The sequence below is a fragment of the Geotrypetes seraphini genome, chromosome 1, assembly GCF_902459505.1.
Source record: "Geotrypetes seraphini chromosome 1, aGeoSer1.1, whole genome shotgun sequence".
In the NCBI taxonomy this organism is placed as follows: Eukaryota; Metazoa; Chordata; class Amphibia; order Gymnophiona; family Dermophiidae; genus Geotrypetes; species Geotrypetes seraphini.
This window is the reverse complement of record NC_047084.1, coordinates 283,782,518-283,798,890: the sequence shown is the minus strand read 5'-3', so window position 1 is coordinate 283,798,890 and position 16,373 is coordinate 283,782,518. Positions and strand designations below refer to the sequence as shown.

Genomic DNA, 16,373 nt, shown 5'->3' with positions numbered 1-16,373 from the left:
CTTTTGCAGTACCTCCCTCAGCACTTTTACTCTTCTACACTGGATGGCAGATGATCATCCACTATAATGTCAGGGACTGTCAGTCCCTTTCCCTTCCTCTATACCAGTAATGGAGAATGAGGGCCGCAATCCAGTTGAGTCTTCAGGATTTCCCCAATGAATATGCATGAGATCTATTTGCATGCACAGCCTCCATTGTATACAAATAGATCTCATGCATATTCATTGGGGAAATCCTGAAAACCCAACTGGATTGCGGCCCTCGTCCCCCACCCCTGCTCTTTACAGTGTGCTATTGCTTGTCTGCATTTTGAACTCATCGCTTCTTTACAAACTTTTGGCTATGAATCACTGGTTTTGGACCAGCATGCAGTACTAATGTCAAGTAGAATTTGCAGATAAAGATACAAATAACCTTCGATTTAAGATTTTAGCATGGCTACCTGTCTCAAATTGTATAAGTCATCCTTTTACTGAGTACACATACTATAAATGCCTCTGTAAAAATTTGTTTTGGAGTTTAAGGGTCTATGTCTTAAACCCAAAGGAAATGAATTTGGTTTTAAGATGGCAAAGAGCCCAAGTGAAGCGTATTTATGGATAACCAAAAATTGACTAGACAGGCTTGACATCTTGTGCTAAATTGTCACCCTTATAAACTTAGGAACCTCTTGAACAAACAGATGCTGCTGTTGTGCGATGCCTCTTGCAACTTTAAGTGAAACTTCATAATCTCCTTGTGCTTCAGGCCCCTGATGAGGCTGGCAAATCTTTTCATAATCTTTATTCCCAATGCATTTGCATATGTGTAAATGATGTCTGCCATGTTTCTAATTAGTACTGTATATTGGGCAGTCAACAACTTTGAACTCCTGCCACCCACTTTATTAGCACACATTAACCCCAGAAGTGTCCTAGATTTGAGTAATGAAGTCCCTATGAGATGGAAAATAATAAAGGTTACTTAGTAGGAAATCATTAAGTGTTTGGGAAGATGCATTAATGAATGATCTGGACAAGATCTGGCTCTGTATTATACGCATTAGATATCATGTTTTCAAGGCAGCATGCATGACTTAAAATTTATTTGGAGAGTGAAGATCTTAATAGCAGAAATGAAGAGAAGGTCAAGTTGAAAGGAAAAATCCTGACTATTTTTTCTATATGTTAATATTGCTCATTAACAACCGGTAAGATTTTGCATTAGTTACTAAGATACTAACACTTCTTAAGTTTGAACTGTTTGCCTTTCTTTTCAGCACCATGGATAGTTACATAAGATATTTTTTGCTGTGGTGAGCACATGTTGGTGCAGCTTAAGAAAAGTACTTCTTAGACAGTAAGCTTTTGAGGAAATAGCCATAGTGCACCTGAATACTTATCAGAGTTGGATATGTTAATAGTGCTATTTATTTATTGTAGGTATTTATATATCACCTATCAAGGTTACCTAAGCAGTTTGCAATCAGGTACTCAAGCATTTTCCCCTATCTGTCCTGGTGGGCTCACAATCTGTCCAATGTACCTGGGGCAATGGAGGTTTAAACAACTTGCCCAATGTCACAAGGAGCAGTGTGAGATTTGAACCCATTACCTGAGGCCATAGTTCTAACCCACTAAGCCACTCCTATGATGCTGATGCCTGTTATGTCTTCATAAATTGCACATCACAGCATATCCCTTGCTTGAATTCCATTCATTCAGGTCTATCCAAGGGTAGACCTGAATAAAATTGTTGGGGTTCTACAGTATCTTTTAAATTTAAAGTTTCTGAATATTTTGGGAGTTCAAATAGTATGATTCCAAGAGCCCTCTATATTATCATGAGTATTATTATGAATAGTATTGTTAAAATTCTAAAGAGTTAAGTAATCTTTTCCCAACAACGAAGCCAGAAGAGAACATGAAATGACTCTGAGCTGACCTTGATGACTCGGAGAATTTAAAAGATTTTCTGAGCCATCCAGCACATTCTTTGTTTCCTCATTTGCAAAATTATGCAAATCTACGAAGAAAATGATTCCTTCTTCGCTAACCTCACATCCTCAACCTTCCAGTGCTAATTGAGAAATTTTGTGTGAAGAGGAATGCTGATTTTTTTTCCTTTAAAGAAACTGAATTCTGGTGACAATGATGAATAAGAGCGAAGAGTAAGTGAGCAGCCTTGCTTAGGGCTATATATAGAGAGGTGTTCTTCAGCATGGAAACAGAAGCTGAGTGCTAGAAATTTGCTGGTCCTCAGAAGAGAGCTCAGAACAGCCTGTTGTCATGATGTACAGTAGTTTGGCTGTCTACATGTTCTGCCTCTTGGCCCTTTCCTCGTCTTGTTATATCCAGAACTGCCCCATTGGAGGGAAGCGATCTGTCCTAGATGTGATGGATGTCAGAAAGGTAAGTGTTATTTTTAGGATTTCTATGTTCAATTAGAGATGAAAATGAGATTTATAATGTTTCTACAGCAGCCCAACTCTACGCAGGTGATACAAAGAGAAGAAAGAAGGGTGAGCGCAAACTCCTTTCCTTCCCCTGTCTTTCCTGATAAAATATTGGTCTATTTGGCCTGTAAGCACATACTGGTTAATATTCAAAACAATTTAACCAGCTGGAAATGGCTGTTGACTGGTTAAGTCGCATGTTTGGGGCTATCTGCTAAATTTCAGTAGCATTAAAGAGGGGCTATGCCAGGGGGTGGACTCAGCACTTAACCAGACAGGGTAACTGCATAAATGGGATTGCAATAAAACACAGTCCTATCTTTACGCAGCGACCCATGTCCAGTTAAGTTCCGAATATCGACATAACTGGCTACGTATTAGCCGCTGCTGCATAATCCATGCCAAAGCTACATGGTCTGGTATTGAATATCTAGGAATAACACCAGTGGCAGTCAGCAAAACTCATGCCGCTGCTGGCTGAATCTTTATCCCTGAAGTGTAGAATTTAGAGCTTAGAAAAACAGAACAATTCGCTGTCTTGGTTCTTACAATTATAAATGCATTAAGTGTAAACAGAATATTTAACAGCAACTTTAAAAGGTTACCTCATGGTCAATGAACTCTCTTCAGATCAATGAACTCTCTACTGAATCTACATAATTATGCATATGTGTCCTGTGTGAATTTTGAGACCACATGGGTCCTTTCCTTACAAGCAAATAATGTCCCTGATATGACGCTTAAAGAAGACTCCTATATGGTTTCATAAGCTTATGACCAAGTTCAAGTTATCATCCTGAGGGCAATCTGTGTTAGTTCTGTAAAAAGGTATCAAAACTTGCAAAATATATATATATATATATATATATATTTATATTTATTTATTTATTTTTTTTAAAATCATGTTTTTCCTCCTAGGAGAAATACACTAAATTGATCATTTTGTACCTTTGTTGTCCACCTTTTTGCTGATTTTATTGTTCTTGGTCTGTTTCCTCTTATCGTCTGTTGATTTTCTATTTACTGGTACTTATATTTCTTCACTATCTTTATCCTTTCCTCCTTCACTCTGTCATCTCACTTCTCTCTATCAGTTTTCCTCATCTGATCCACCGGCTCTTCACTTCTCTCCCTTTCACACATTTCCGTTATCCTATCTGACCCTATCTTCTCACCTTCATGATTTTTCTCAAAGTTTTCAACTTTCAGTCTTGTCCATCTCTCATCTCTACTGCCTCCTCCCATATCCCTCTATGACTCTCCCCCTATCTCTTTCTGTCTTCAATCTTCCCCTTTATTAAATTTCAGTACCTACACATCCTTCATTGTTCTCCCTCATTTTCTTATCTTGTTTTCTTCCCTTAGACTTCCCGTCTCTTGCTCTTTCCCTCCCCCCATCTCTTTGTCTCTTTTTCCTCATAGCGGCGGTATCACAGACATTGTAGAGGCTTACTGATGCTAGAACACTCATAATATTTTGCATTGACCCTGTTCTGTTCTATGGTTGTTGCTCCTACTTTTCATCATAGCGGGTATTTTGCAGCTGCATTTGTGTTGCTGTCGGTCTGGAAGACTTAGCAGGAGATGGGGGATCGATATAACCAGTTTCAATGTCTCTTGGTGGTTTTGGGAAAATTACACTATCTTTATTTTGTCATTGAATACAATCAGCAGAGAGAGCCATTCAAATAATGACATAATAGAAAGATTGATGCTGACACAAATAGGCTAAGTAGCCTACCTGGTTCTTCCTGTCCCTATGTCCAGCAGGACCATGATCAGGCCAATTAGAACTCCGGGCAGTCCAAAAGGTGGGGATAGCTGTGTATGTTGGGGTTGTTTTTTAGCAACAAGGCATTAGATAAACCCCTTTGATGACATGGCAAGGCCTACATATAGGCCGAGGCCTACTTCTGCTGTTATAATTGCTGCAGGGCTTCCTTACATCTTGCCCCCCGGCGATCATCTTCCTCACTTTTCTCTTCTGAGTATGCGTCCTGTTAGGCACAGAGTGTGATCACCTGTAGGATATCACTTCTTATCCGAAACAGGTTTTATAAGCTTTCTCCATTGTACTCCACCTTCCTGGTACCTGAGTAGACAACTACTTTACAAATATTTCTATGCTGAGCTCTTAGATAAAAGGTTGAGAGCTGGACTGCACAACACAAAGAGAGGGAAGTGAACTAGATCTTCAACAATTTTTAGAAGACTGTGTTCATGAGGAGTTAGGTAAATTTAGAGGATGCAAAGTGATGGGGCTGGACAGGTTGCATAAAGGAACATACGGAAGTTCTGGTACATCTGCTATCTAACCTTTTCAGTGCTTCTTTAGAGTAGTCCTGGATGACTGGAAACATAGAAACATGATGGCAGATAAAGGCCAAATGGCCCATCTAGTCTGCCCATCTGCAGTAGCCATTATCTCATCCTCTCTCTAGGAGATCTCACATGACTATACCAGGCTTTCTTGAAATCAGACACAGTCTCTATCTCCACCACCTCTTCTGGGAGACTGTTCAATGCATCTACCACCCTTTCTGTAAAAAAGTATTTCCTTAGATTACTCCTGAGCCTAGCACCTCTTAATTTCATCCTAAGCCCTCTTATTCCAGAGCTTCCTTTCAAATGAAAGAGACTTGATTCATGCATATTTATGCCACATAGGTATTTAAACATCTCTATCATATCTCCCCTCTCCCTCCTTTCCTCCAAAGTATAAGTCTGTCCCCATAAGCTTTATGACGAAGACAACACACCATTTTAGTAGATGGGTGATTGGTAAATGTGGTTTCTCTCCATAAATGCAGAAGTGAGGAAGACACTTGTGACTACAGACTGCTTAGTTTGACCTTGGTAGTGCATAAATGAATGGAAATGTTGCTAAAAAAACAGGATAGCAAAGTTTGTGGAATCCAATGGACTACAGGATCCAAAGCAGCCTGGTTTTACTAGAAGTAGGTTTTGTCAGAAATCTAATTCATTTCTTTGACTGGGTGACCACAGAACTGAATCAAGGGACAACACTAGGTACAGTGTACCTAGATTTCAGCAGTCTTTGACACAGTTCCATATACAGTAGGTGAGTAGTGGCCTCTGCACCCAGAGGTTGTAGGATCAAATCCCAGGGCTGCCCCTTGTGACCCTGAGCAAGTCACTTAATCCTCCATAGCCCCAGCTACAAAATAAGTATCTGCATATATGTAAACCATTTTGAGTGTAGTTGTATGACTACAAAAAGTGGTATATGAGTCCTAATCCCTTTCCTTTAACTGTTATTGGTAAATGCCCTAAAATGGCTGACTGGAACAAAAAGCTGGTTGAGTGGCAGGTATCAAAAGGTAGATGATGTTCACTATCAACATAGCGAGGCATTACCAATAATGTAATCAGGCAGACAGAAGGGTCCCTCACCTTGGGATACAAGCAAAGACAACTGTTTCTAATAAAGACTTGTTTTGGTTGTAAAGACATCCCTCTTGCTTTTCCTCATTACCAATAATGTGCCACAGAAATCAGTCCATGGTTCACTTCTTTTCAACATTTTTGTGATAGTGTGGAAAGGCTGCCAGGAAAGGTTTACCTCTTCGTAGATGATACCAAAATCTGCAACAGGGTAAATATCCTAGAAGATGTAAATAACATTAGGAGGGTTCTAATGAAGCTTGAAGAGTGGTCTAGAATTCGGTAGCTATGACTTAATGCTATAAAAATTCATGGTCATGAATTTTGAATGCAAAAGCCTAAGGGAAGAGTGACAGCAGTAGTAAGACTTGGGTGGTTATCTGATGATTTTAAGGTGGCTTGATAAAGCCCCCTGGGCGAAACATAGCCTATGTTAGTGAAGAGCCCCTGCTATGCTTCTCTAAAAGAGATGAGTACTTTTTTCAAAAACTTATTTATCAAATGAAGTATTACAATTTAAACTTATATATAGAAAAAATACATAAAAAATTGAGACCGATGAAGACTTCTGTGCTTATATATCTGTGACTGAAACCTTCTCACAGTTAGCACCGCTGAGGTCCTAAACGGGATAAATTATATCTATACCTAAGGTTGTCTATATTTGATTTTTGAAATTAACCTTAGAAAAACAAATCTTTGTTGCCTTATAAATACTAAATCAACCACTAATGTTCATCGTGCAGCATATGGAGATGAACCTAAAGGAGGAGGGTGGCAGGAAGCCCTAAGTCAACAACATTTCTGGCACCCTATTGCCCTCCATAGACTAAAGCAGTCCAGCACAGGATGTTATCTATATGGCAGATATAACTAAGGCTGAACTCATTTAGAGCACTGGTCTTTGACCTGACCCAGCAGCGGCAATTCTTATGTTCTTATGGCTCAGACCAGGATTTAATTTGTAGACAAAACGGAAGTGGAACTAGTGAAGAAAGCAGTCAGGCCAACAGCAGAAGCAGCACGAGAAGAGGGGCTGGATTGAGGAGCACAGATACTGTTTTCTGCTGCACTCAGGCTCATCCCTTCCTCTCGCTTTTCTTGCAGGCTGTCTGGAAGGCAGAGGCCAGAGCAGGACATCTGTGCTGCTGAGGAGTCTGAAAAGAAGTGGTGGAACTGAATTACAGGCTGTTCCCCTAGAAATTAAGCCCAGGCTTAACCATAAAGCTGAAACAGTTCTGATTTATCTGAACATTATTTTTTTTTACACTTGTGAGAGTGATATTAGTCTTGATTATTCTAAAGTCTCACCCCATTAAATTTCAGGGCTCCTAGGGAAACTGGTGCACCCAATGTATGACTTTGAGCAAGTTCCCTCTAAGTTATGTAGGAGTCCTCCACCAATGGCCCTGCCAGTATGGCAGCTGCTTCAGTATCACATGTTCAATTGCTAGGGACAAGCAGGTTCTTTGGAGTCCTACAGAGCTTGACTATCTGTCACTATTGAAAATGCTATACTGAAATAGTACCCCCCATTGGCATGAACGCGGGTCAAGAACTCCTTCACAGATTAGAGGGAACATTAACTTCAAGCATAGTAAAAGTTAATGAGACAAGATATGATCTCCTGACTCCAACAAACCAAAATAGGTATAAATGAGTCAGTCATATACTTGCAAGAGATGCAGTGTTTATCTGAGTACTGAGGCACATTACAAACACATGATTGGTTTCTGTTCTTTTTTTTTTCTCATCCTGCCCCTATCTGCAGTGTATCCCCTGTGGTTCTAGGAATAAGGGACACTGCTTCGGACCTAACATTTGCTGTGGAGAAGAGATTGGATGTTACTTTGGTACTCCAGAAACCTTAAGGTGCCAGGAAGAGAACTATCTGCCCTCCCCCTGTGAATCCGGAAGAAAACCCTGTGGTAACAGTGGAGGAAACTGTGCTGCCTCTGGAATCTGCTGTAATAATGGTAATAGTCTCGTCACAATGCAACATTACAGGCAGTGGTCACTCATAATGGAACAAGAAAGAGATCCTGTAGATGGGGAAGTGCCCTAGGAAGAGATGAGGGGATACACCTGTAGTGGCTGTGAACAAGTTCTGAGGGATGGAACCAGCAATTGCTGCAAGGATTTTAGTCTAGGGTCGGGAAATGGCTCTCTTCTCCCTCCCCCTCCCCCACTCCTTAAAATTCAACAGACCAGAGACCCCTCATTAGAAAAGGTGCAATCAAAACAGTCAACAGTGGAGGTTCAAGAACAAGGGTGTGCAATTTTATTCAACAAATCAAAGTCTTGTGCAGTGGCTCGACATGCACGTGTTTCAGCCAATACGGCCTGCTTCAGGAGCCTTTTTGATTCAGTCACAAAAACTCATAAAATTGAGACACTGGTAATCCAAGGTGAAACAGAAAATCAAATGCAAAATTACAAACACTCACTGCACATGCCGGTGTGTGCAATGAGTGTTTGTAATTTTGCATTCGATTTTCCGTTTCACCTTGGATTACCAGTTTCTCAGTGTCGAGCCACTTCACAAGACTCTTTGATTTGTTGACTAAAACTGCACACCCTTGTTCTTGAACCTCCATTGTTGTTTGTTGGCTTGGATTGTGTGTACGGAGGTATCTCTCCTGGTTTCTTCTTTGGCAATCAAAACAGTAACATAGTGGGAAAATAAAGGGAAAACAAAAATCTAGAAAGCCAATGATTTTTTTCCTTTAATAACCCTTCACTGAGTAGGAAAATGCTCAAATTCCTTTCCCATACAATCTCATGTCTTTTGAAACATAGAAACATGATGGCAGATAAAGGCCAAATGGCCCATCCAGTCTGTCCTTCCGCAGTAACCATTATCTTTTCCTCCCTCTAAGAGATCCTACATGCCTATCCCACAGTCTCTCTCTCTCCATCACCTCTTCTGGGAGCCTGTTTCACGTATCAATCACCCTTTCTGTTAAAAAATATTTCCTTAGATTACTCCTGAGCCTATCACCTCTTAACTTCATCCTATGCCCTCTCATTCCAGAGCTTCCTTTCAAATGAGACTCGACTCATGCACATTTATGCCACGTAGGTATTTAAACGTCTTTATCATATCTCCCCTTCCACCTTTCCTTCAAAGTATACATACTGAGATCTTTAAGTCTGTCCCCATACGCCTTATGATGAAGACCACACATCATTTTAGTAGCCTTCCTCTGGACCGACTCCATCCTGTTTATATCTTTTTGAAGATGCGGCCTCCAGAATTGTACACAATAGTCGAAATGAAAGTCTTGTGCAGTGGCTCGACATGCACGTGTTTCAGCCAATACGGCCTGCTTCAGGAGCCTTTTTGATTCAGTCACAAAAACTCATAAAATTGAGAAACTGGTAATCCAAGGTGAAACAGAAAATCAAATGCAAAATTACAAACACTCACTGTTTATACAGGGGCATCAGAGTCTTATACAGGGGCATCAATACTTCCTTTTTCCTAGTAGCCATACCTCTTCTATGCATCCTAGCATCCTTCTAGCTTTCGCCGTCACCTTTTCAACCTGTTTGGCCACTTTAAGATCATCATTCCTGAATTAAGACCTGGGTCTTCTGCTGCTCCCTCTCATTTCAGATCTTTGTGATATAATGGGTAAATAATGAGGTAACTTTTCACCAGCTCAGTGAGGTCTAAATATGCAATACAAGGAGCTACATGGGTAGATTTGCTAGTATTCATTATTGTATTTTCAGTTATATGAAAGTTTATTCTTGCTGGCATACCCACTTTGACCACATTAAAAAGATCCATTCTGGACTGGAAGGTACAGGAAAGGAAATTTCAGGGACACAGTTGAAAATTGAGTCAATATTCAGCTTGTGATGGACAACATTTTGTAACATGCCAGCTGCCTTAAGTTTTTTATACTCAGATATTCACCCCTAGGCCATACTTGTATACTAGCACTGAATATCTGGCTATATGACCATCACTGGCATTTATCAGGGAACCGACAATATTCAGATAGTTACCTAGATAACTACACGGATAAAGTTAGGACAGCCTTTTGATTTAGAAGACTGTACCTTGGGTTCTTTTGTATTTTTGGATGACAAATGTGCAAAGACTACAAACTTGCACATTCACCCAGGTAGCCATCATAAGATATTGCTAGACACCACACAGTATTCCGTGCACAACTTATATTGTTTTTAAATTTTTTAAGCGTGTTTTAATGGTGTGGTCAATAACCACACAAGTTAAACCAATTAAAAACAATTAAGTTGCTTTCAGAATTTAGTTAGGTGATGCTAGGCCTCCTCTATTTCCCCTCTTGTGTTTGAATAATAGGTTGCTTCATATTGATTTATTTTATATAAAGTTGCCCAAATAAACACCACTTCTGACCTACAAGATCCTCTTTGAGGCCCTTTTACCAAAGCTTCATGCATGCTAAATGCTGCACAGCCTGTTTTATCCCTATGGACCACATGGTATTTAGCAGACACTGATGTCCATTAGCACAAACTGAGCTATAGAGAAAGGCCTCAATAATCTATAAGTTGAATAATATTTATACATAAATATGTATGATTATTATTAAACTTATAATTATTACATTACATTTGTGATTTCTATTCCGCCTATGCCTTGCGGTTCTAAGCGGATTACAGTTAAAAGAGATCAGGACATTACCGAGAGAATTACATTACAACGATTTAAGTAAATTACATGTTGTGGTATAGAAATACAAGTATAAGATATCTGGATTTATCGATAGAATAACTTGACAGGGTTCAAGTAGTTACAAGGTTCAGTGGGGAAAACAATATAGGCAACTGAAGAAAGATACCTAACTTTGAAGGAATCAGTTAAGTGGATACCTAAGGGAGATGCTTATTTAGGAGAAGGTTAAATGGATACCTAAGGGAGATGCTTATTTAGGAGTTTGGATATTTTTCGTAAATGAGGTTCAAGGGGATGACTAGTGTGTTATTTGCTGGGAAGAGTGCATGTGCGATTGGGGAGGGGAATATTAAGTAAGGACGTGTTTTTTGAAAATAAATGTTTTGATTTCTTTCCGAAACACTTTGATGTCTGTTGTTTTGATCATCAGTTTGGTGATGGTGGAGTCAATTTTCGCTGCCTGAGTTGCTAGAAGGCTGTCGTAAAGTTTCTTACGTCAGGTACCATTATGAGGGGGGAAGGTGAAAAGATTCTGAGTTCTTCTTGATCTGGGTAGTCGGTAGCGGCAAAGACGGTTGTTCAGGTAACTGGGGGCCATACCATGGGTTACTTTGAAAAGTAAGCAGTAGAGTTTGAATTGAGTTCTTGCTTTTATTGGAAGCCAGTGAGAGTCTACATAGGCGGGTGTGACATGGTCGAATTTGCTGAGTGAGTAGATGAGTCTGATAGCTGTGTTCTGAACGGTCTGTAGTTGTTTTATCATAGTATTTGGGCAAGGTAGGTAGAGGCTGTTGCAGTAATCTAAGGAGCTGAGTATGAGGGATTGTACAATGATCTTGAAGTGTTCTTTGGAAAATAATTTTCTTATTTTTCTTAGGTTTCGCATGGTGAAGAATGCTTTTTTTATGGTTTTGTGTATTTGTGTTTGCATTGTGCAGCTTCTGTCTAGGTGTGTTCCCAGAATTTTGAGAGTATTCTGTATTGGATACTTGATTGTGTTTACATCTAGTTCTGTTAGGGATGGTTTTTGTTCCTTCTCTAGTAGTAGGAATTTGGTTTTCTCCGCATTCAGTTTTAACTTGTGGTTCGTCATCCATTTTTCTACAGTTTCCAATGTTGTTTTCAGGCGTCCGTTGGAGGTGGGGTCTTGGATGTCGAAGGGGAGGAGGATGGTTATATCATCCGCGTAGCTGAAGGATGTAATGTTTAGGGTGTCTAGGGCCGTGCCTAGGGATGCTATGAAGAGGTTGAAAAGTATGGGCGATAGAGGGGATCCTTATTATCCTAATTATGAGCACTGAGGAGATAAAGAGATAAAATCAACATTAGAATTTCAATGAAAATATTATTCAAAAAGTTTGGTCTTCAATAACTTCCTAAATTTCAAATAATCTAAATTCCATTCACAAATCAAAAGACAAGACTTTTTCAAAATTTGGGGGCCAATCAAACAAAATGGTGGTGGTGTTCTTTATCTATATATATATAAAATCGGAGGTATGTATGTGTGTATGTATGTGTGTGTGTATGTGCCGCGATCACGCAAAAACGGCTTGACCGATTTGAACGAAACTTGGTATGCAGATCCCTCACTACCTGGGATGATATGTTCTGGGGGTCTCGCGGCCCACCTGCACACGTAGGCGGAGCTACAAACATAAAATCAGATTTCACCCATTCATGTCAATGGAAAATATGTAAAAAGCTGTCATTATCACAGTAATTCAAAAACGGCTTGACCGATTTGAACGAAACTTGGTATGCAGATCCCTCACTACCTGGGGTGATATGTTCTGGGGGTCTCGCGGCCCACCTGCACACGTGGGCGGAGCTACAAACAGAAAATCAGATTTCACCCATTCATGTCAATGGAAAAAATGTAAACAGCTGCCATTCTCACAGTAATTCAAAAACAGCTTGACCGATTTGAACGAAACTTGGTATGCAGATCCCTCACTACCTGGAGTGATATGTTCTGGGGGTCTCTCGGCCCACAACTCTATGTTGCTTGCTCAAGGGTGGGTTCACCCAACAATTTATATGTTCTTGCTCCTGGAGGTGAAACTAAAAATGTTGTTTATAATCACGTTTTGCGTTAGTTGTATTGTATTCATTTTGTCAAATATTTCACATTATAATTTGAATATTGTACTTTTTATTAAGCTGTAAAAAAATAATTTCATTCACCACTATAAAGTATCTTTATTTGAATCCATTTACAGTGTTATTGCTATGGTAATGCTCACGACAAGAGTGAGTGAATGTACAAGAGGGTGCTGGAAAGTTCAAAGACAACGAAGATGGAAGTGAGGTAATTCAAATCTTGATAAAGCAAAACTCCACCTCACTCTATGAGAAAAGGAAAAAAAATTTCTTTCTTTAAAACTTGCTGGGATCCATCATCATCCAGTCTTTCCAGAAGTAAGACAAACCAGCATAAACTGATAATTCAATCATTTATTCTTAGTGCAGAATTACTTAGCATATCCCGACGGGACCCGTTTCGCCCTAACCGGGCTTTCTCAAGGGTTCACAGTAGGCGCTCTTTTTTCAGCGTCCTCACATTTCAGGAACTCAATCTGCACTAAGAATAAATAATTGAATTATCAGTTTATGCTGGTTTGTCTTACTTCTGGAAAGACTGGATGATGATGGATCCCAGCAAGTTTTAAAGAAAGAATTTTTTTTTCCTTTTCTCATAGAGTGAGGTGGAGTTTTGCTTTATCAAGGTGCTGGAAAGTTCTCAGTCCAACCAACCCACTTTCTAAATTCGGAGCGATATTTTGCCACTGAAGCTGAAAATAGTGTTATCTTATTTCATTAAGTGCCAATTTGCAGAAACAGAGGGCTCCTTTTACAAAGCCGCGCTAGCGGGTTTAACGGGCACGACTGAAAAACTACCGCCTGCTCTAGAGGAGGCAGTAGCGGCTAGTGCGGCCGGCGGTTTAGCGCGCGCTATTACGTGCATTAAACTCCTTGCGCAGCTTTGTAAAAGGAGCCCAAAATTCTCTGTTTTGACATTGTTTCAGATCATTGATTGAACCATTTCCATGCCATTCTCGTCTTGGTTGGGCTGAGAACTTTTCAGCACCCCCTCATAGTCTGAAGAGCGAATAGAATGCTAGGCATGATAAAGAAGGGAATCACGAGTAGATCGGAGAAAGTAATACTACCGCTTTATAGAGCGATGGTCAGACCACACTTGGAATACTGCGTCCAACATTGGTCCCCATACCTAAAGAAGGATTTAAAAGTACTCGAGAGGGTGCAGAGACGAGCAACTAAGCTAATAAAGGGCATGGAAAACTTGGAATATGAGGAATGACTTAAGAGACTGGGATTGTTCTCCCTTGAAAAGAGGAGACTGCGAGGGGATATGATCGAGACTTTCAAAATACTGAAAGGATTTGACCAAATAGGGCAGGATAAAAACTATTTACAACTATTTACAATGTGACAAGGACAAGAGGACATGGACTAAAGCTAAGTGGGGACAGGAAGTTCTGCTTCACGCAACGAGTGGTGGAAACCTGGAATGCTCTCCCAGAAGAGGTAATTGCGGAATCCACCGTTCTAGGGTTTAAGGGTAAGTTAGATGTACATCTCCTTATGAGTGGCTTAAGGTGACATAGGTAAGGGTAAGCTAGATGTGCATCTCTTATGAGAAGCTTAGAGTGATATGGGACTAATACTATGCCAGGGTACACCTGGCGGGGCCTCCCCGTGTGCGGATCACTGGACTTGATGGATCTAGCGTCTGTTCCAGAGACGGCACTTCTTATGTTCTTATGTAGTAACCAGAGCTGAGATTGTGATGTCATAATGCCTCATTCCACCAATTAATCAACCCCAGCAGTGATGTCACAATGGCTTAATTGTCCTATAATATAGGACTATAATATAGTCCTATAATATAGCACTTTTATTATATACAAGGGGTTGCTGAAAAGTACTCAGCCCAACCAACCAACTTCTTAAATGCTGAGTGTTGTTTTGCCACTGCATCTGAAAAGAGTGTGATCTTATTTTAACTGCCAATTTACAGAAACAAAATTCTCTGTTTTGACATTGTTACAGATCATTGATTGAACCGTATCCACGTCATTCTCTTCTTGGGAACTTTTCAGCACCCCCTCGTATGTCTTCTTACAATTTGGAGGATCCATGAATGAGTGTGTGCAGGGAGGGTATATGAGAAAGGTCTGCACGTATATAGAAAGTGTGCAGGGTTTTGCAAAATGAGTTCGGGAAAAGGTGCAAACTCGTAAATGACAGCAGGGTGAGGGTGGTGGCCACGAGCAGTTAAAATACTTTCTCACATGAAGAATGAAGGTTGAAATGCATGACTGGAAAGTAACTGTGAATATCAAATAAAACATCACTTGCTCTGTGTATTCTGTTTTATTCAGAGAGCTGCGTAGTGGATTCAGCCTGTGACCAGGACCCTGCATTTTCCTAGACCAAATGTAGCTTCTTTGAAAATGACAAGACAGCATTTGAATATGCAAAAATTGTAGATGTAAAACAACAGGAATCCTCCAAGTTGCAATGCTTTTGTAGCTGTTATTGGAAAAAAAAAAAAAAAGTATATATAACTATAAAAATCATTGCTGAAACTGAATAAACCTTATAAAAAATGCTTCCTCTGTGGCCAATCATTTGTCAGCATTCTGTTGGACAGGGAAGTGTGTCCAGCTTCTGCCATTGTAATGATGTCAGAGTTGCATTTTGTTCATAGTTTTTAGGGCCACAGGACATGGTATCAGCCTCCTCTAAGCTGCTGAAGCTGCTTATTTTACTTTCAAACTGTCTCATTGTCTTAATGGGATGCCTCCCCACCCTCCCCAGAGCATCACATCGGTGAAACCAGTCAGTGCAGATGTCATGGTTCAGAAAATTTGGGCCGCAGAAGTGGCCTATGACGGATACGGGGACATGTGCCTAAGTTGGCAAGGGATGAAAATCGTGGCCATGTGTAAAATGATAGGGCCGGCTCTGATGGACTGAATTGATTTGGTTATGCCCATCTTTTTCTCCCCCTATTAGCTGTAATTTACAGCGAGTGCACTGAAAGACAAATGGGAACCCTAACACAGATCTGAGCAAGGCTTTCTGTGCTGTGCTCATTCAATCATAGTTACAGTATATGTATTAGTTGCAGAGTACAGTGCAAGATAATTAGGGGAAAACACCCTCCAGGGATTCAAGACAAGGTTGGACATATTCCTGCTGAACCAGAACGAACGCAGGTAGAGCTGGTCTCGGTTAGGGCACCGATCTTTGACCTGGGGCCGCCGCGTGAGCGGACTGCTAAGCGTGATGGATCACTGGTCTGACCCAGCAGCTTCAATTCTTATGTTCTAATGTTTCTCCACAAAAGTATGTACCATTTATGTCTGACTACAGAGCTGATGTTAAATCTCTCCTTTTTTAATCCTTCAGTTGGAATCAGGGCTGGGATTTGGTGCAGTGAGATTTCAGTCATTACCACTCAGTGATTCCCCTCCCCCCCTATTTTAATATCAAATCCCCTCAGTATACCAGTTCATTGTGAGGACATTCTTCGGGAACTTTGCAATTATGGGCTCTTGATATAGTTGCTTGGTGTCACCTTGAAGCAATGACACAACTCCTTATGACTCCCCTTCCAACCTTCCCCTCCCCCCCCTCCCCTCTGGGGAAAGGAGGGTTGTGAACACTATCTCTGACCTGAAGAGTGGAAAACCCAGTTCAGGGATTGAGACAGGAGCCTTCTGCATGGTAGGGTGCATCACTCTCACTGAGACCCGACAGCTCTGTAAACCTTGTCTAAATTGGCAATTATTTGCAGGAATCTGTTTGTGTGTTATTTTCATTTGTTA

The 16,373-nt window shown here is 40.5% G+C and overlaps 1 protein-coding gene across 1 annotated transcript; it reads left to right on the top strand.

Moving 5' to 3' along the window:
* Positions 1 to 2,268: 2,268 nt before the first annotated feature.
* Positions 2,269 to 14,971, top strand: LOC117363061 (mesotocin-neurophysin MT-like). The gene is made up of 3 exons (XM_033950322.1): positions 2,269 to 2,391; positions 7,612 to 7,816; positions 14,922 to 14,971. Exons 1-3 carry the CDS (start codon positions 2,269 to 2,271, stop codon positions 14,969 to 14,971), a joined length of 378 nt encoding a protein of 125 aa, XP_033806213.1.
* Positions 14,972 to 16,373: the final 1,402 nt, after the last annotated feature.

Bases quoted from the DNA above. Each gene is read 5' to 3' on its own strand.
- LOC117363061 (XM_033950322.1), top strand. From the start codon at position 2,269: ATGATGTACAGTAGTTTGGCTGTCTACATGTTCTGCCTCTTGGCCCTT. The intron at 2,392-7,611 runs GTAAGTGTTATT...CCCTATCTGCAG, and splicing joins ATGTGATGGATGTCAGAAAG to TGTATCCCCTGTGGTTCTAG. The intron at 7,817-14,921 runs GTAATAGTCTCG...TGTTTTATTCAG, and splicing joins TGGAATCTGCTGTAATAATG to AGAGCTGCGTAGTGGATTCA.